Below are 21,296 nucleotides of genomic sequence, written 5' to 3' on the forward strand. Positions count from 1 at the left end.
GACTGTCTATTGGGGGTATCCCAGTACTTGTGTTCAAGGAACCCTTATTTTACTTAATAACAAAGTGCAAAAGCAGTGATGCTGGCACATTCCCCTCACGTGCCTAACGTATAAATTAAACGTCATCATGTACGTAAGTACAGGAAACAGCACAGCATACACACAGAGGGTTCAGCACTATCCAGGGTCAGGCCTCCACTGGGAGCCTTGGAGTAAATCCCCCACACACAGAGGGGGACAACTATACTCAGCATCCTCACCCCACAGCCTTTCAGGTGACTAAGTTTATAGCCACCATCCCCGTCACTTGTGATGAGCAAACAAGGGGATATAAGTGCCTCGTGTGAGTTCAATGTATAACAGGCACATAATAAATGTCTGGTAGAGGAAGCAAAGAAGAGACGGATATAGGAAGGGGTGAAAACACTCCACAAAAAGGGATGCAGTGAAATATATGGATTTGTAGGAATTTAAAAGGGAAAGAGCTGTATGTGGGGAAGGTAGGGAAATGACATCAGTTCAGAGTTCAGCTCAGCGATCATTCTGGGTGAGATCCAAGCCCTTCCACGTCCTGGCGGAGTGACTTGAGCAAGTCACTACATCTCCTGAGGCTCCCTGTCCTCCTCTGTAAATGGAGCGAAGAATAGAACCATTTCGTGGTGGTTAAGCCTCACCGTGGGGGGTGTCTGGCACGTAGCAGGACTCCACAAGTACCAATCCTAATAACAGTCATGCCATCAACCAGTCCCACATCCCCCCTTTTTTGGAAAATGAAGCCAAGACCTGGAGAAATGAAGAAGGCATCCAAGGCACACAGCTCTCTGGAAGCGAAGCTTGGCAGAAACTGCTTGTCAGAAACCCACAATGAGGAGAAAACAAGGGTGAAGCTGATTCTCAGAATTCAGCATGTTTTCAAGAAACATGTGAGAGGGTGCCTGAAACACACGCAGTGTTCTCACTTTCCATCAGAGATATTTCGATTCAATTAAATCCAGGATAAGGCTTCATCTGAGATGATTCTACTGAGATGATTCCCTGGGGTCCACTTGAGAATATGAAGCGTAATAAGCACCCTAGTCTTGACCATAAGACCACTTGACCATCAGAATCACTGGCCCACAGTGATCCATTATATTAGAATCACTGGAGTTGACATCCAGGCACCTATATTCTGTAAAAGCTTCTTAGGTGACACTTACATGCGGTTAGTGAGAGAACCACTGAGCTAGAAACAGAAAACCACCATCTTCACTGAGAGCAACATCAGAAGACTGCGAAAAGGTGGGATTTGTGAAACTCAAGAAAGAAGAATGCTTTATGGGGACAGCTCGAGGGGGAAGGCAGGATTCCCTGTCACAAGTCCAGGGAGCACATGAGTCAGACAAAGAAGGGGTCTCTGCAGAAGGTGCAGACTGTCCCCAAACGTGCTCTGCCTCTGCCACCTCTGCTGGTAACACTCATCCTCTCCAGATGAACACCAGCTTTTATACACATCACCCCCTGCTCCAGGCTCACAGCATCTGCTTCAGGACTCTGACAGTTCATCAACGTGGGAGGCTGTGCCATGAGTTAGCTCAGCTACTGCCATCTGCTGCCCTCCCTTAAGGACCTTATTTAACCCGAGCTTCCATTTCTTCCTGCCATTAAAGAGGAACTGTCTATTTCACCTATTTAATATAGCTGCTAAGAATGATCAAAAGACACAATGTGCCTGAAAGTGTTTTTCTACTTCCAAAGCAGCAGCAAATCTGAGATACTTCCTTTGTTTACTTACACCTCCTTACCCTGGTGAAGTTATCACATGCTATGAGATTTACACGCAGTAGGCACCCAAGAAGGGGCCGCTGAGCCCGCTTCGCAGAACCCCAGAGCCTGGAGGGCCACCCGAGGTCAGCTTACGATGGCAAGGATTAAAGAGAAGGTGGACTGGTCACCTAGACTAAGAATGACAAATGTCACAGGACCTGGGAAGTTCAAGTCAGAGGCTTAAACTAAGCCTAAGCTTAAGATAGTTCAAAGAATTGTACACTATTCTACTATGGAGATTAACCCAAACGCCATTGAGTCCAACCCTGCACACAAACGAATGAGTAAAAATGGCTCACAAAGAGAAGATATGGAAACGATTTTGAAGGGACAATGTCTTGCAAAGGAATGCTGGCTAACAGGCCATTTCTGGGATGGAATACTAGTGAAGGGGCTGACAGCTCTCATTTGCATCCAATTCTGCAATAAAAAAATGGAGAATCCAATGCAAGATAAAGAGGGCTGTGCACAGTTCTAGCCAAAGATAATTAAGCAGAGTCCACCTCCAAGGTACTGGGAAGAATGCACCTATAAGGAGCAGCCGAGCTGTTGGTCTGACTCAGTTTGGCGCATAACAGTCTTTATCTGGATCACAGAGAAGTAAGATGTCAAACTCCTCAGATAAAATACGGACTGTCCCTCACCAAAACGTCTACAAACAATAAATGCTGGAGAGGATAGGGAGAAAAGGGAACCCTCCTACACTGTTGGTGGGGACGTAAGTTGGTGCAGACACTATGGAGAACAGAATGGAGGTTCCTCAAAAAACTAAAAACAGAGCTGCCATATGATCTAGCAATCCCACTTCTGGGCATATATCCAGAGAAAATCATAATTTGAAAGGATACATGCAGCCCAATGTTCACAGCAGCACTATTCACAATAGCCAAGATACGGAAACAACCTAAATGTCCATTGACAGATGAATGAATAAAGAAGATGTGGTACATACATGCAATGGAATATTACCCAGCTATTAAAAAGAATGAAATAATGCCATTTGCAGTAACATGGATGGACCCAGAGATTATCATACTAAGTGAAGTAAGACAGAGAGAGAAAGACAAATATCATATGATATCACTTACATGTAGAATCTAAAAAAGGATACAAATGAACTTATTTACATAACAGAAACAGACTCACAGACACAGAACACAAATTTATGGTTGGGGGAGGGGGAGTAAATTAGGAATTGGGGATTAACATATACACGCTACTATATATAAAATAGATAATCAACAAGGACCTATAGTATAGCACAGGGAACTCCAGTCAATATTCTATAATAACCTAAATGGGAAAAGAATCTGCAAAAGAATGGATATATGTGTATGTATAACTGAATCACTCTGCTGTACACCTGAAACTAACACACTGTAAATCAACTATATTCCAATATAAAATAAAAAAATTTTTTAAAGTGAAAAATAAAAGGACTATCCCACTCAGCATTTCCCTAGAAGATATGAGGCTTTAAGTACCTCCATATCACAATTATTTAACAAATCTGATTGACAGGTTTATGACTTATTTTCACATGTATTTTCCACACAGGTTTCAAAAACCATCAGCTACACAAAGTAGAAAGAAGGGGTAAAAAAATCCTTGGCATGAGGATAATGCAAGTGGGGAAAAAGGCTTATTGCACCACTTAGGAAACAGATTTTTAAGAGTTTCCACTAATGGAAACACGTAAGGCTTACTTGAAGCCAAATTATGCAAAAAGCAGATGGAAAACATATGTGAGCAAAGCAAGTGGCTACACTCACAAACACACATCAGTCAAGCAGCTTTCTTTTGCACTGACCTCCATGCCAGACCTACACAGATACTGGCCTAGACTGGACTCTTTCTTTTTAAATGTCACCACTGTAAAATGTAAATAGAATGCATCACATAACATTGGCAGGGCATGGCGGTGGGTACAAACAGGGGAACCAGCTTCAGGGAGACCATCAGCCAAGGCCAATAACGATCACACACACTGACCCTAATAAAACCTCATCGGATCACCGGGCCGAGGATCTCTGCCCAGCAATACAATGACCTTGCCACGAATGTCTCACATCACATATACCACTTACATCCAGATTTTTTCTTAAACGGCAAATTTAGGAACAGCTTAAAGAAAAAGGCCTCAATTGCCAAGGGGCACCATGTACATACAGGACACTGCATGGCTGATACACGTCTCAGGCAAGTAAATCGATATTCCCTTACATTTTAAGGGCAAGTAAAAATCCCAGAGAAGCAACTTGTCTAAAGCTAAATGTCCCTGTTAGGAATAAGGATGGCAACTTCCCGGCAGTCTGAGTCATAGGCAGATTCCTGTGACCCGCTGCCCAAGTGAGTTCTGATTTTAGACTTGGCCAGGGCGTACCTCACGTGACAAAGAGACAGAACAGATTTGGGCAGTTTCCTCTGTGCCTGCCACCCCCCCACACACACTGACACACACACACGGAACTGAAGGCAATGATGTGAGTGTCCCTGTGTATGGGAACAAATAAAGAACTAGAATGTGGCTTCTGGATCAGCAAGTCAGTACTGACTGATCACTGCAGTGTCTCCTCCCTACATCTGTCTTGTCATAACTGCTTTTTGATTTAACTTTTGTTTCCAAAGGCTATTCCATGGGAAAAGTAAAGACACGTGAACTACACAAATTCAAAAGATGTGCATTATCTTAGAGCAGTGGTTCACTAAGTCTTCCAACAATAACAAAAATGGACAGGGTCTGAAATAAAGGCAGGATTAAAGAATGTATCACAAAAAATAAAATCATAATAATCAAACCTAAGGCTACAAATGAAGTGCACCAAGAACTCTACAGCTTTCACGTAAACGAATATAAAAAGAATGCTTACAAAGGACAAGTTACAGAACCTCAGTCAGGTGTGAGCACCTGGAGTCCTTATTTACACGTTTATCGCAGGCTCTGCGCTGCACTTACCTCCGTCCCACTTGTGTCCCTGGAAGGAAAGGACACGTTATCACAGAGGGAATGACATCTCTTTTTTTCAAACTGGAAGTGGTGTGTTGCATGAGGGCAAGATCTCTCCGTGTTCTGCTTTTCCTGAACACCACTGTCATTTTTTGATGGGTCTTCGGAAAACCCACTTTGTTCAAGCGCTCTCTCTGTACCATAGTGAATGGAACTTAAGCTGGCTGCCTCTTGGAAAGAAAAACCATCTGTTTTTCTCTGGAATGTTATTTCTCTTGGGTTGACATCATCAAAATGGTCCTTCCTCTTCGCACGGCAAGGAGTGCTGTCTTTTTCTGAAATCCTTTCTTCTAGTTCACTGACTTGGACTTCTGTTTCCTGGTGTCGAGGAGGAGAAGGGCTCCCAGGGTGACACCAGCTGCTCACCGAGTCGTGCTGGACACCCGCTTCCAGAGCGAGGCTGGGGCTGGCACATCCCTCCTGCAACAGCCCCCTGGAGAGCAGGGCGCTGCTCCTCTTCCCTTCATTTTCATGCTTTGGCTCTCCTGACTCTGTGTCACATACAGTTTTCTTGGTCGGTTCTCTTCTAAAGTATTTTCTTCTTCCAGCAGAATATTTTTCAGGGCTCAGAGGAGTCTTGGCAGGATCTAAATATTGTTCTTCTTTCTCCGCTCGGACACATCCACAGACATTCCCCATTTGATTTGCAGGAAATCACAGTTGCGCAGTGTCAGTCATTGCAAAAGCTGGGGCTTACTCAGATCTCCATGCAGTCTAATTCCTCAGACCTCACGACCATCCTTTTCAGCATGAGGCCATTTTGCTTGTGAGAAAGGCACCCGCAAGAAATGCCATGGCATCCTGCCCGGCCGGTCCCTGGGTCTCATTAGACACCCTGTGGCTTATTCCTGCCACCAATCCTCTTAGGCAAACATCACTGTTTACTGTCAAATGACACGCTGATGAGTTTTCAAGGCAAACCCTTAGCTTTACTGCACGAAAAAGTTCTGACCCTTGCTTTACTTTCGGTTTTCTGAAATGCAGTTACACTACCAAAGTTTGCGTTAACCTTTGGAATGACTGGTGATTCAACAAATCTGAGTGCAAACAGAAGCCTAACTCCAGTCAGGAGACGTTTAGCAAAGTGCCTTTCAAACTTAGTTTCAGAGAGTCTCCACCATACAATTTTTTTTCTTAAGAGACACAAACTAATGTTGGCACTTGCCCCCAAAAAAGGGCTCAAAAACCTCTATAAACTGTATTAAGACTCCTATTCAAAAACCGGGGCCATAAAAAAAGAACAGGGTGATTCAATAGCTGAAGAGAATACATGCCAAATGCCTAAAACACTCTCTTCAAATTGTTTCTAAAAATCAATCTCTTCAAACAGTTTGTCAGATTTTTCATGTGACAAATTTCCAAGCCATTTCTCTTTTTATGATCATCAGGATTTTCATACGAGTAAAATGATAAATTTTATGATTTAAAGCATGGAACACAGTCAAAAAAAACACCTGTGTGTTCTTAACATGAATTAAAAGGCAGTTGAACTTTTACAGGTAACTTGTATAATTGTACCTTAGTTAAATATTATGCAGTTTTACCAGGCCCATGGTGTATAAGTAATAAATCAGTATGGAACTGGATGACCTAAGGTGTGCATATTTCCAGCACTGAGTCATCGATATGGTAAAAGGTAAATTATTGCAAGACTAGTCTAATGCGTAAGCTGAAATCATCTGACTAATAAAGAAAATCGATAATTGCTTTTCTCAAAATTGTCTTTAGACTGATCAAAAGATGGAACTCGGGGACTTCCTAGGTGGCACAGTGGTTAAGAATCTGCCTGCAAATGCAGGGACACAGGTTTGAGCCCTGCTCTAGGAAGACTCCCACATGCCACAGAGCAACTAAGCCCGTGCTCCACAACTACTGAGCCTGCACTCCAGAGCCCGTGAGCCACAACTACTGAGCCCTGTGTGCCACAACTAAAGAAGCCGACGTGCCTAGAGCCCGTGCTCCGCAACAAGAGAAGCCACCCCAATGAGAAGCCCGCACACCACAACAAAGAGTAGCCCCTGCTCACCGCAACTAGAGAAAAGCCTGTGTGCAGCAATGAAGACCCAACACACCCAATAAACAAATTAAATAAATAAATTTAAAAAAAATTTTAAAAGATGGAACTCATATTTTTCTAAATAAAACGATTCAATTAAACAGTCAAGTTAGCAATGTGGCTGATATTTGTCAATAACAGACCTGAATGGTGAGGTTTTCCTTAATCATTTCAAGGAAATTAACCCCCAACAGAAAAAAAACTGAATATCCTAGAAGATAAGCCGGCAAAAATAAAGCTTCAGGGTTGTTGGTTTGTTCCTTTCTTTTTAATTTGATTTTCAATGTCTTCACTGACAATGAAACATTATTCAAGAGAATTTCAAAGTATGGCTGGTATCTGCACTAACACAGTATAGCCAAGACCAGTGATTTGCACTTGCTTCCAGCCTTGCCAAACCGAGCAAGTGACCATTTTCAGGCCACTGCATACCGCTGTCTCCCCCAGAAACGGCCCCCCTTCAGTCTCTGCCTGGTAGCTGGCATTCACCTTACAAAGCCTATCAGTGATGATTTCCTTTATTCTCTAAGACCTTCCTAATCTTACCACAACACACCCTCCTCTACATCCTTATTTTTATTTATATCGTGATAAACTCATCACCCCAGATTGTAGTCAGTTTTACAAACATTCTGCCAATAGAACAATAAACTTCATCATCCTAGGGAGACACTGGGACCTGAGACCCTGTGCTGCAGCTCTCGCACCTGGACACACCTCTCCTGGAGCAACAAAGAAACTCTATGGGACTAAAAATAACTGCCTGCATGCAAAGCTGGGGAAAATTCTGGAGGAAAGATACAAAGACCAAAAAACCCAACTGCCACTTTTGAAGAGCCCAGAGCAAAAGCAGGGGCTCCGGAGCGAAGAGCGAAACGAAAGCGGTGTACAGTGTACGGCCCCTGCACACACCACCACCACAAAACACCACCGAAGGGGTGGGCAAACCACCCAAGCCACCCCTCCAGCCTGACCCCCTAGACACACCCCTACCCTCACCCCACATAAGAAACAAACTCACCCCCACCCCCAAGCAAGGGAACCTGCTGTGTGTTCTCGCTCCCCGCCTGCTGCAGCAGGGACCCCAGTAAAGCCTGGCCTGAATTTCTTATCAGGCCTCTAGTCAATTTCTATTGATTAAGGAAGCCAAGAACGCTGGTTAGTAACATTAGTGTTTCTGGATCTAGCATATGATAGCTAATACAGGATTACTGTATTACTAATGCTTACCTTTAGACAGCCCGACTATAACGGATATTCAATTTGCAATGCTCAAATATTTTTAAATCAATAAATAAATAGGTCTTCTGAAATTACTTCCCTTACTTATGCATAGAGGGGGGAAAAAAAAAAGGCCCAGTCACTTTGAATGAGGAAGATTATAAACAGCTATAAATAGCCTTCCATCTTGGCATAACCAGTAAAATTGTTCTCATCTTAAATTATCATAGGACTAAGAAAAGGTATTTCTTTAAATTAAAAAGAACATTTTTATTTTACCAAAAAATTGAAATGTTTCATTTTTTAAAAATCTTGGTGTAATTTTTAAATACAGGTGATAATTTAATAGTCATATCTTGTAATTCAGGTCCTAAAATACACTGGATTTCATAATACATGCTGCAGGATTATATCAGAAGCAAAACTCTTGGGAGTCTGGGATTAGCAGATGCAAAATATTATACAGAGAATGGATAAACAATAAGGTCCTACTGTATAGCACAGGGAACTATATTCAATACTCTGTGATAAACCATAATGGAAAAGAATATGAAAAAGGATACATATATATATAACTGAATCACTTTGCTGTATAGCAGAAATTAACACAACATTATAAATCAACTATAATTCAATAAAATAAATTTTAAAAAAAGAAACAAAACTTTTTTGGTACTTCTATGGATGGTCCTCTTCTGTCCTCCAAAGACACCTGAACCCCAAAGAGCTTTCTTCATATATAATTCCTTTTTGAATGGATGGCCTTTTATTTTACATTTCCTCCATCTTAGGGTCTAAAATAAACATAATGTCTTTAATTTCCAACCATTTACTCACATTTTGGTCTGTTACTTTCTCCCAGGAACTTGAGGGGACCTTCTCTATCGTCCCCAATGTCTTTTTTCTAGACAAAACTACTAACCTGTACTCAAGAATCTTAACTTTTTCACCTTCTTTGGTGGCATCTCACACTGCTCACTGTTCGTTTCTACTTGAAATTATCTTCCCTTGGTTTCGTCAATACTACATTTTCTTGTTGCTACAACAAGAAATGAAGTATGCTCTTCTATCTATTGGGAGAATGTTGGTAAAACTGACTATCATCTAGGGTGATGAATCTATCTCAATACAAGTAAAAAGAGGGATGTAGAGGAGTGCTGTAGGATCAGGAAGGGGTTAGAGAAAAAGGGAGATGCTCGCTGATACTAGACATGGGCTTTGCCAGATGGATAGCAGCTGCCAGCCAGGTCTCCAACTGTTCCTCTTCTGTCTCCCCAGATGGATCCTCTTCCTCCTGCACCCTAATCATGGGCCTTCCCCAGTTTCTGTCCTTTGCCCTCTGCTCCTCTCCACACATGCTCTTCCTTTGGACCCTCTGAAGATCCCTTCTCTCTGACAGATTCAAGGACCACTCGTATTCTGGAAACTCCCAGGTTTATTACCAGTACCTCTGACTCCCCAGCTGTGCTCTTCTCTCCCATTTCCAGCTGCTCAGCAGACAGAAGCCCGGGGTCTCCCACCAGAACATCAAACCCACGCACAAGGTCATTACCTTTCCCTTTCCCTTCACCTCCATAATGGGTTCTTATCTCCCAGGCTTCACCGTTCAGAGCCATCTTTAATCTCCACCCCTCTCCTTCATCCTCTACGCCCTGCCACCAAGTCCCTTCCTTTCTTCCTTCAAAACGCCACCCCCTGGATTCAACGTTTCTTCCCCATCTGAGTCCTGCCTGGCCTGTATCACTCTACTCTGAGGGTACCACTCAGCCTCTCAGTTTATCTCCCTGACTATGGCCTGTATTCATTTCTATTTATTTTACTGGAGCCCATACACTGAGGTTCCTAAAACATCATTTTTCCTGTGCAGAGTGGTTAGGAGACTTGCCCGATGCCTTCACAGCCACAGACAGAAGAGCCAATGATGACACTCAGCTCTGCCTCCCTCCAGAGCCTGGGTGTACCCCACTGCCCCACAGGGGTTCCCACTCTGACCTGCAAAATCCAGACTCAGCCTATATCACCAGCTATCAGTAACAACGGGATTGGTTCCATCCAACAGGCCTCTAACCTACCCATGTGGGGCTCTTGCATTTTCAACCCTAAAAGTTCCGGATCCCTGAGAAAACTGCTGAGGAACACCACAGGAAATCTGCTTTTTGGCCAGTTCTAGTCAGACTCACCTGTTTCGGTAATAAGGTCTGGGGTCTGGCTCCATGCCCAAATCCCTGCCTTGGGTTAATGCTCGGTACCCCAGGTGCCCTAAGGATGGGGTCTTCTAGTAATGAGGGTCCTGCCTCCCGTTCCTGATACTGGATCTCCCAGCCATCAATAGCCAAGCTGAGTAGACATTCACCTCTGTTAGCTTCCCTATCATCTGGCAGGCTGACACCTGGTTACCCGGTCTCCTCAGACCTGGGTCTCCTCCTTTGAATTCCTACTGCTGCAACTTTGCTGCCTGTCCAGGTCCTGGAAACTACAAGACTCTACTTCCTGTACCTGTCCATACCTGTCAGATTTATCCTGTTCCCAAACGAGCCCTGGGTACATTATTCTCCACCATTCTCCTATAAACCCTGTATCCCAATTTTTTTAAAGATTAAAAATAAATCTTCTTCCTCCCAAGATCTGGTTCAAAACCCCAGCTCCTTTCTGAAGTTGGCAAGTTCTCTCTTCCTCCTCCAAGGCCCACCCACACAGCCATCAATCAGTAAGACGTGCTGTGTGCCCCCTGCAGGCCAGGCTGTGTGCCCACTACACATACAAGGCTACATAGTCACACAAGGCATTTATAAACCAAAGAAAAGTTCCAAAATTAGGATTCGCCTTAAATCAAATGAAGATGATTTTTTTTAATGCATCATTTTATCAAAACCAAAGATCAAGACCAGCCTTTAACTGGCACCAGGAATCAGATGATAATTCATAGTTAATACATTTGCCTTTACTCTCCTGAAATCTAGTGTGAGCAAGAGCAGCTCTACAGGAAACATGGATGGTTCCAGTTCAGCAGATCTCTTTACGAGAGCGACACTGCCACCTAGTGTCTGTAAAACAAGGAGACAACAGCTGGCATATAATGTCAATGTAACCCATTCTAAATAAGGATTGAGTCATGAAACATTTATGTAGCTAAATCAGGTGATGCTGGCCAATAAACAAAAGAAATGTGTCCACATTCAATAGAAGGGAATCTCTGTCTTTCAACTCTGAGGTTACAAGCATTTCAAGCTTTTCAACAACAGGAAACAGGGTGCCAAGAGGAACACCACAAATACGCTGTTTAAGAAACAAAGCCTAAATATCCCATGTCACTTACGTGTGGCATCCACAAAAATGATACAACCCAATTTACTTAAAAACAGCAACGGGCTCAAAGACTTCAAAAACCAACTCAGGGTTACCAAAGGGGAAGGTGGGGGGAGGGATAAATTAGGAGGCTGGGATTAACACATACACACTACTACATAGAAAACAGATAAACAACAAGGACCTACTGCATAGCACAGAGAACTCTACTCAACATTCTATAATAATCTATATGGGAAAGAAATCTGAAAAAGAATGGATATATGTATATGTATAACTGAATCACTTTGCTGGACACCTGAAACAAACACAAGACTGTAAATCAACCATACTCCAATACAAAATACAAAACAAATTTAAAAAAAAAAGAAAGCCTGAAATTTATTTTCCTCCATTGGCTGTGAATGCATAAGTCACCCTTCATATGAACGACTTGACAAGCAGCAATGAGGCTAAAAGAAATGACAATTAAGAAAATCAGGCTTACCTGAAAGTGTAAAATTATTGTCCATATTAACCCCAAAGTCAATTTGGGATTTCCATCTGTTATGTCATCATTTCTAATGTTCACTAATTTCACCTGTTTTACAAGTGAAGAAGAGAGAAAAGACAAAATGTTTTTCAAACCAGCCCATGAGTTATTTTTACCTACATAAAAGTGATTCTAAATTACAGATACAAAAAAAGCCTGGATAATTTAAATACCACTAATCCTTAAATTACTGTTTTACCCCCATCCCCACTCATTTTAGATTGCAACTTTGTAGAGGAACTACAAAGGAGAAAAATCAATATTATTTTGGTTTTGTCTTCTACAGCAAGTATTAAAAGTATACGTGTCAAGACAGAAACAGAATTAAAATAAGCCCTAAATACTTAAGGTTTTTAAATTAGAAATAATTTTGTCCTTTGAAAATAAGCGTTATTTTACAATTAAGTACAAAACTATTCTGAACCATCAAACAGTTTTAACAACTTTCACTTCTGTCACAAAGAGTGTAAAAAAAAACACCTAGCATTATCATTCTATGTGTCTACCACAGATTGCTACCCAGATAAGTACCTATATAACTTTCTGGACATTTGGAAGACTGTTCAAAACTTTAAAAATAATATAATAATCAGACAAAGCTTATCAACTGACAACTGTATGCATTCAGGTAAATACATGTCATGATGATATTTAACATCTACTTCCTGGAAAAAGAATTAAATATCATGAATTAAAGATAATGACACCTAACATCTTACTTCCTGGACAAATCACTGCCAAGAACAGTTCGACAAGGAGACATAATGAACCATTAATCCTTCTGGAAACTTCCATTAGGATTAAGACTAGTAAGGCAAATACCAATAACATTTAAAATATAAGCACTGAGTATTTGCTAGAATTTCATAACGAAAAGCACTTTGATGCTCGTAATAAACTAAATGAAGGAGTAATAACAGATAGTGTTTCCTTCTCCTCCCTGCCCTCTCTTCTCTTTTTCCTACTCCATTAAAAAGCAAAATTGTTGCCACCTCTGATTTCTCACTGTTTTCAGTAACTTTCAACTCTCCTGAGTTTCCTAGTCTCCTCCTTTTTTCTATTTGAAATTACCAATTATTTGGCTTATATCACTATAATACACAGTGCTACCAAATCAAGATCAAATCCAACACATTCTTCATTCTTCTCCATGATTTCTCCTGAAACCTCGAGCCAGTTGGGGACTGTTGTCAGAACGGTTTTATTTTTAACCACTTCTAAACCATCCAGTTATATCTACTTTTAAAAAATAACCTATTGCTTCCTCACTACTAGGTATTAAAAATACATATGCAAATTCTCTAAAGTATAATATAAACCATCTTTTATAAAAATAAGGTAATTTTATAAAGTGAGTATAAAAAATAAACTACTGTCTCCCCACTTACTAAGAACTGTTCATAGACATTCTTAACATTCTGTTGCTACTAAAATGTCATTAAATTCCTAGGCAAAAGCATTCCAGTTCCAACAGGAGGAAAATCAGTAGCTCCTATTCAGGTGGAAATATAGCCACTTATAATTCCTCTGGGCTTATACCTACTATTAACTTCCTTTTCCTTTGGAACAAATGTTTAAAAACAATTTAAAATATCTGTCTCATGAAAGCACAAGTTTAATGATTATAATTCACAAATTTAACCTTTTCATTCCCAGACATGGTCCTATGCAGATTTATTCAGTCACATATGTTTATATCATTACAGTCTTCGAAAAACATCATACCTGCCGTCTTTTCAAATAGTCAAGTGCAATTTGTACGTTCTGTAGTCTGTGAAAACGCATCCGACCTTTCTCTCTGGGCTAAGAATAGAAAAATGCAGGGTATAAAAAACACTGTATTTTCTGATACCACTGATCATGCTAAATAAACTCATGCTGAATATACTGTGTGCTCATCTTAATATGTCAAAACAGTATTTACTGCTTATGTCAATCCATTACATTTTTTAATGATATTTTTAATTTTTTGCATTATCTGAGATTGAATTTAACGTGGGATTTTTCTGAATATTTTTTATTTTAAACAGATCCTCTATTCCAAATGTGTTATTTAAGCAAAAGGAAAAGAGAAAATACCACAGAACATGTAGACTTCTTATATTCTCTGTCCTACAGTTCTAGTCTACAGTTATTTAGCTACAGATGCACAAAAAGATTTAAATACTATTCCCCATTTTGCCTTCTTAAAATCTAAATCAAGAGGGTTTTTATAATTATATATATATAGCATGTTAATGAAAATGAGGTAAATTAGCATGCAGTTAGTATAAAAATCACCAAAAAGGAGAAAGACAGTGGAGGTTTACTTAGCCATGATAGAGGAAGAGAGAAAAGCAATTAAAGCCATGTATATATTTCCTCTTTATTTTATTTTCGTTTTGCACAAAATTGGTTAGACTCTAATTTTACACTGCTTGGGGATGGACGTGATGATCTGCTGTGTCAGGAAAACTGACAAACCGTAACTCTTTTCCTTGATGCCGTTTCCCTTAAGAAACCTTACAAGTTAGCAGAAGGAAAACATTAAGGAAACAGAGCTGAGAAAATGTTCAACAAAAATACAAAGAATGGAGCTGAAATTTACCACATAGAATCTTTCAATGGGAAAAAAAGAAAACTGACAGCTGAGCTGCTCAAACATGAATAGTTGGTGAAGCCAAAGGCAGCAGAATAAACCAGACGGCAGACCACAGAATGGGAAAACAAGTTCCATATAACTGGAGAGATGATGGTGATGAATTCCCCACTGGATCCACAAAAGCAGAAATTTCAACAAAATCAGGGGGCTCTAGGGATGTGGTGACAAAAGAAGCACATCTGTCTTGCAAAGGTAGGCTGAGTCAACTGGGTGTCACAGGGATTAAACACCTTTGTGAGCTCTGTCAGGACTCTATTGTTTAAAATACTCCCCCCTTAAATAAAAAGAGACATATAAGACAGGTAAAGAATGTCCATCAAATACCCACTGCCAATAGGCAAGATTTAAAGCATAATCTTAAACATTAAATCAATGTCTGTATGTTCCTTCGAAAAGCAAAAGATACTTAATGTTGGGAATATCAATTTCAGAAGTGGAATAGATTTGCGTTAAAATTAGCGAGCTGGTTGTAAGATTTCCATACTGATGCAAAAGGTACATAAACTTCTTTAGCTCAAATGCCATCCTATAATTTAAGCACATATGTTCAAATACCATGCAGTGCACAGTAATACAGAAATAAATTTAAAGAGAAAATATGTCCTTTGTCCAATTTGCTGGTACACACACATCCACCTCCCTGTGGGTTTTGGTCCTTTCCATCGTTTTCTAAAAAGGAGCCCGAACCCGTGGGTTACTCTATCCCGTTAGCGCTCACCGCATGTAACGGCTAAGTTAGTCGAGTTACGGGGGCCGACACCTACCCCCTTATCCTCATCCTCCACATCCTCATGCTGTTCATATTCGCATGCTTCTGTGGCACTCACCAATCGTAAGGTCTTCAAAAAATCTCGCTCCCTTGGCTAATGAATATAACAGACAGAAGATAGGACAGCAAAGACACAAGACAGACCAGAAATGAAAAGAAGAGCATGAACAGAACTTAATGAAGGAGACCAGGTAACCAAGAAGGGGGAGGAATGTTCACAAAAAAGGAGATGACACCTGTGGAGGTGGTTAGCCCATCTGACAGAAAGCAATCCTTATTTCCTTGCTATTTGTGAGTCTTTTAATAGGGGGTTATATTATGCATCCAACGTGTGCTAAGCAGGGGGGGAAAAAAAGCCCGAAGGTAAAAAAGAAGAATAGAAGTAGTATTTTAATTACAGGACTGATTATATAAGCAAGGTCATCAAAGGGCTTCCATCTCCCAGATGCACACCATTTGAAGTCTGAAAATGCTCTGTACTCTAACCAGAAGTCTTTTTTCAGGCAGAATTCACAGCAGCTCAAAAGACGGATGCTGTAAAAATCTGAACAGTCTGTGCTGAAAACATACTAGTCAGATGCAAAAGGATTACATGGTCTTCGAAATAAATTAGGAAATTTAAAACTTACCAAGGTGTCTCCTGAAAGAACTTCTAAAAGAGAGATCAAATTGTGTCCATCCCTCAGGTCTTCATAGAGGTCATTCACGTGTTTTCGAACCTACACAGAAGAAAGCAATTTAAATATTTTGGTCCTAGAACCCAAGTCATCCTTAAGAATCAAGCAAGAAAGGGGACAAGGAGAAGATTTTCCTTGTGTGTTCATTTATGCAATGTTTGAAAAAAAAACATTATGATTCTCTCACTGCTTAAAAATAAAATTTAAAAATTAACAAAAGTAAATTTCAGATTAACAATCCATACAAGTAAAATTGTTAAATTTTTAACACAACAGAATAAATAAAAGCCTGGACAACTACATGGAGTTGCGGTTTCTAAAATGCAGGCAACGCCTTGACCTGAATCATGATTCCTGATACAGCACCAGAGCCACCTTGGCAAGAGGGGTGAGTTTTTAGCCCCAACTGGTCTTCCTCACCTCTGGGCCACAAAATCCAGGATGCCAGAGGCACACACTCCACACTTTAAAAATCCACAGGTGTAGGCTGGGGAAAGGGTACGTGAGACTCTGTGTACCATTTTTGAAAATTCCTGTGAGTCTATGATAAGTTCAAAATAAAGTGTTTAGAAATTCATAAATGTGAGGTCATAAGACCAAAATTCCTCTGCATAGCATAAATCTTCCTACAGTGGAGGGTGTTTTTTTTCTTTCCTTTTCTGTGTTTGTGTTTGTTTGTTTTTTGGATAGCTTCTTTTTTTAAATTTTACTTTATATTGGAGTATATTTGATTTACAATGTTGTGTTAGTTTCAGGGGTACAGAAAGGTGATTCAGTTATGCATATACATACATCAATTCTCTTGCAGATTCTTTTCCCACGTGGATTATTACAGAATATTGAGTAGAGTTCCCTGTGCTATACCATAGGTCCTTACTGATTATCTATTTTATACATAGTAGTGTGTGTATGTTAATTCCAACCTCCTAATCCATCCCTCCCTGTGAAGAGTTTTCATAACCACATTCACACTAGCTGAAAGTTACCAGGCCTGGTTTAAGTTTTCTGATTTTAGAGCTCAAACCACCAAACGTTTCCCCAAAGCTCTGCTAGTCAGCCCCACAGGGACACCTCCTGTGAACGCCTGGCCCACTGTAAGGTTTCTGCCAGACAGGCAAGGACAGAGCAGGCTGTGAAGCGGGCTCTCCCATGGAGGGCTGGCCCATCTCCACACCCTCCCCTTTTGGTGATTCTGGGCTGTGTTACTTTGTGCTGCTCTCAGGAAAGGAGCCAAGGAAGTGTTCCAGAGAGAGGCAGAGAGCAGCAGTTCCCTGCATCACTCGGGCACAGCCCTACGTGCTCCCCATCTGTGGAGTACACTCTGGAGGTTTATATGCGTGAGTCAGACTCCTGTGTACTTGCAAAATGTCAGGTGAATATACAGCACAAAGTAATACAGAGATCCAAAGCATGGTCAAAACTCTCTGACTACAAAGCAACGAGCAAGAGAGAGCCTAATGTAAACTAGAAGCAAGCCTTTGATGGGTACATCTTCCGGGTCTAAAACAGCAGCTAAATTTTATTATTTTAATTCACTATCTACACTATTGTTTTATTGTCAGAAAATATTTTCAATTAGTGAAGAAAAATATTTCCTTGAGAGTTTTATATCAAATTTATCAGCTCCTATAACCTGTATTTTGGGAGTTTATGCCTACATCACAGAACCTTTTAATATTCCATTAATTTAATATTCAATTACCCATCTGTGCATCATTACTACAAATAATATAGGCATTAAACTCGGGCCCAACAGCTCTCAGTAACTGCTAATGCCAACAGTACCTATAAAACAGTCAGCAAAACTGAAACAAATTACTTTTAACCAAGTGTCCCCGTTTTCACCAGTTGACATTTTTATTTTGATTTCCTAATTCCCAACAAATACAGCTGACTCTTTGGTATCATAAGATAATTATACAATAGTAAAATAAAGCTTAAAATACTTCATTTTTCTAAAAAAAAAAAAAAGCATATCAACACATTTCAATCCTTACTTAGAAAATCTGTAAATATCCAGATGAGTTACAAAGAGATCATTCCTTCCATTAAATATTTACCTTCCATTAAGTAAATACCATTAAATGACAATCCCCCTAAGTGCTCAATTACATTTCAGAGATGAACCAATTTCCACAGATCTTTTCAGGAACAAATCTATGACATAAATGACACACACGCGTGCAGAAAAGCAACTTTATGAAATGAGTACTAATACTTAATTTTCTACTCACATACTAGAGCACTGTAAGAAATCACTTGGTTTCATTCCAAGCCATGAGCTTGAAATTATAAGCCTAAGGGCCTACTTAAAAACAAGCCAGAGGATGTCCATGGATGGATGAATGGATAAAGAAGATGTGGTATGAATATTACGCAGCCAGTAAAAATGAAATCTTGCCCTTTGCAACATGCACCTTGAGGGAATTAGACTAAGTAAAATAAGTCAGACAGAGAAGAACAAATACCATATGATTTCACTCATAAGTGGAATCTGAAAAACAACAAATCAGCAAACAAAAGAAAGCAAAAATCATAGATACAGAGAACAGAATGGTGGTTGCCGCGGTGGGGGGGGGGGGGGGGGAGAGGATGGGGAGTGGGTGAAACAGGTGACGGGGATGCAGTTACAGAATAAGTAAGTCATGGGGATGTAATGTACAGCGTGGTGACTACAGTCAATCATATTGCAGCACAGACTTGAAAGCTGCCAAGAGAATAAATCCTGAAAGCTAACTCTGTCTGGTGATGAATGCTAACTAGACTGTGGTGATCATCTTGCAGTGATACACAAATACCAAATCATGATGTTGTTCACCTGAAGCCAATATAATGTTATCCGTCAAATATACCTCAACTGAAAAAAACAAGGCAGAGGCGCTAAGCGTGTGAATTTCATGCACATCAGCGCATCTAAATCCATGGACTCTTCTATGTATCTCCAGTGTAACCAGAAAGCAGACTCTCTAAGAGCCTAAACAGGAACAAGAGAGATCACATTTATATAAACAATATTAAGCAGCTCCTGACCCTTGGCCAGCTGCTAAATCTCTCAAAATAGATGGCTCCATCGTGCAGCTCTGACATCTTCAGAAGGGAAAGTGGGAAACAAGTATATGATCAGGATGGGGCCCCCCAGGGCAGTAAGCAACACACAGAGATGAGGATGCTGTGCGCTCTGGTCCCCTTTACCCACCCAGCCTACTGGAGAGACATTTCAACCCAGATCTACTTCCTCTGTCTTTCTCACTCCAGGACAGTTAAAGATGGGGTGTAATTAATAGCTAAGACATGGAAACAAGCTACATGTCCATCGATAGATGAATGGATACAGAAGATGCGGTACATATATAAAGGGAATATTATTCAGACATAAAAAAGAATGAAATAACGCCATTTGCAGCAACATGGGTGCAGCTAGAGATTGTCATACTGAGTGAAGTAAGTCAGACAGACAACGACAAACATCATATGATATAACTTCTATATGGAAGCTACATATGATACAAATGAACCTATCTATGATCTGTGAAACAGAAACAGAGAAAAGACTTGTGGTTGCCAAAGGGGAGGGGGCTGGTGGAAGATGGACTGGGAGTTTGGGATTAGCAGATGTAAGCTTTTATATATAGAATGGATAAACAACAAGGTCCTACTGTATAGCACAGAGAACTGTATTCAATATCCTATGATAAATCATAATGGAAAAGAATACCAAAAAATCATTTATATGTATAATTGAATCACTTTGATATACAGCAGTAATTAACACAACATTGTAAATCAACTATACGTAAATTAAAAAAAAAAAAAAAAGATGGGTGTGATTCCGAACACGTATTCACAGGAAAGCAATTTCACAACTTGCCAGATTGAACCAATTTCACAACTTGCCAGATTGAACCAAACCACCTACATCAGGGAAACATTCCACAACAAAGTGTTCTTTTCTACCATCATATTTATGCAACAATAAAGAAAAATCAAATTAGGCATGTTTAGAGAAGAAGAAGAAGATTATGCCAAGCAAAACCAAGTTAGGAAAAGTGAAAACATATTACAAAGGGGAAAAGAATTAGGATTTTAGCCATAGGTCTCATGACCTAGTACAGCTGCCCAAACTCTGTTTGAAAACAAAAGGCCTCGCGTTCAAACCAGTGAACAAAAATTCTGTGATCTGAAAACAAAACTGTCATCGTTTTAAAAAATCAATGTGTCAACTTAAAAGAGAAAATACATAAAATGGAAAGCTGCTCCTAAGCCTTGTGGCTTAATTTCCAAAGCATTTTAGAAAAAAATACAGAAACAGACTAATTTAGCCTCTATAATCATGGAATATTGCTTGTTTTTCCTGTCTCGGGATCATTCTGAGAGTCCAGAGGGTCTGTATGTGCAAAACACTACATAAATGTAAGATACCACTATTCTCATCTTTACATTCTATATAAAACAAATGCCACCATTATTAACAATAATAAAAAAATATAAACAATGAGTTATTACTCAGTACCTGACCCTGTTTAAGTGCTTTGTATGTAACGGTTCATTTTTCTCACCACAAAAGAATAGGATATAAGAGAATGTTAATCAAAAATTAAATATAATATTATGGAAAAAAAGAAAAAAATTAACATTATGGGGAAGGAGTGGTAGTGGAGGAACTGAGTGGAAACAACTAGAGTCCAAGAGAAATATCTGATCATGTAACCAATAGGCGGTGAAAAAAGGAAGGAATTAAATAGTTAAGCTGACACAGAAAAGCCTTTTATTTTGTCCAAAGTCTGAGTCATAGACATTTGGCCTGGAAACTTTCCTTCACAGAGGGCTGTGAGCTGCCAACAGTCTGAACCTTCCACTTTCAGTTTTTAATAAAACATTCTTTCTTCTCATTTTGGATATTCTCTCCCTGTGGGACAAAAAACTGTCTGAATAAACAGTGCTCGAGGAAGTGATGAGCAACGTGAAAGCACTTTGAGACACTCTGAGGTTAAGTTATATAACTTGAATTATGTAACAGGGATGAAGCATCCTTTTCTGTATTTCACACAATTCTCCCAGAATTTTGCAGTGTTTTTTCAAAACGTGTGTACTGCATTGCACCTACAATCTGCCCCTAGAGGGCGCTCATCTTTTGCTTAAGAAGAGTTTCCTAAGGTGGGAACGGAAAGTAGAAGCGGGGTGGGCTGAGATTTCAAACAAGGTCCTGGTGATGACATACTAAATATTTCTGTTTTATTTTTGATAGAAAATAGAGTAGATTATGCCAGGTCTGTCTCATCTA

At 40.1% G+C, this 21,296-nt stretch overlaps 1 protein-coding gene across 10 annotated transcripts in view; it reads right to left on the reverse strand.

Moving 5' to 3' along the window:
* The window catches only part of DST (dystonin), a 470,805-nt gene that overhangs the window by 219,125 nt on the left and 230,384 nt on the right, over positions 1 to 21,296 (reverse strand). For 9 of the 10 annotated variants that reach the window (XM_057698598.1, XM_057698604.1, XM_057698599.1 and 6 more), the window contains 3 exons: positions 15,968 to 16,057; positions 13,654 to 13,731; positions 11,884 to 11,976 (listed from right to left, as the gene is read on the reverse strand). In XM_057698598.1, coding sequence (XP_057554581.1) covers positions 11,884 to 11,976; positions 13,654 to 13,731; positions 15,968 to 16,057 — 261 coding nt within the window. Of the gene's footprint in view, positions 1 to 4,762; positions 5,556 to 11,883; positions 11,977 to 13,653; positions 13,732 to 15,967; positions 16,058 to 21,296 lie in introns of those variants that run through there. The other variant, XM_057698601.1, reaches the window with a different exon arrangement.

The sequence above is a fragment of the Hippopotamus amphibius genome, chromosome 11 (assembly GCF_030028045.1).
Source record: "Hippopotamus amphibius kiboko isolate mHipAmp2 chromosome 11, mHipAmp2.hap2, whole genome shotgun sequence".
Taxonomy (NCBI): Eukaryota; Metazoa; Chordata; class Mammalia; order Artiodactyla; family Hippopotamidae; genus Hippopotamus; species Hippopotamus amphibius.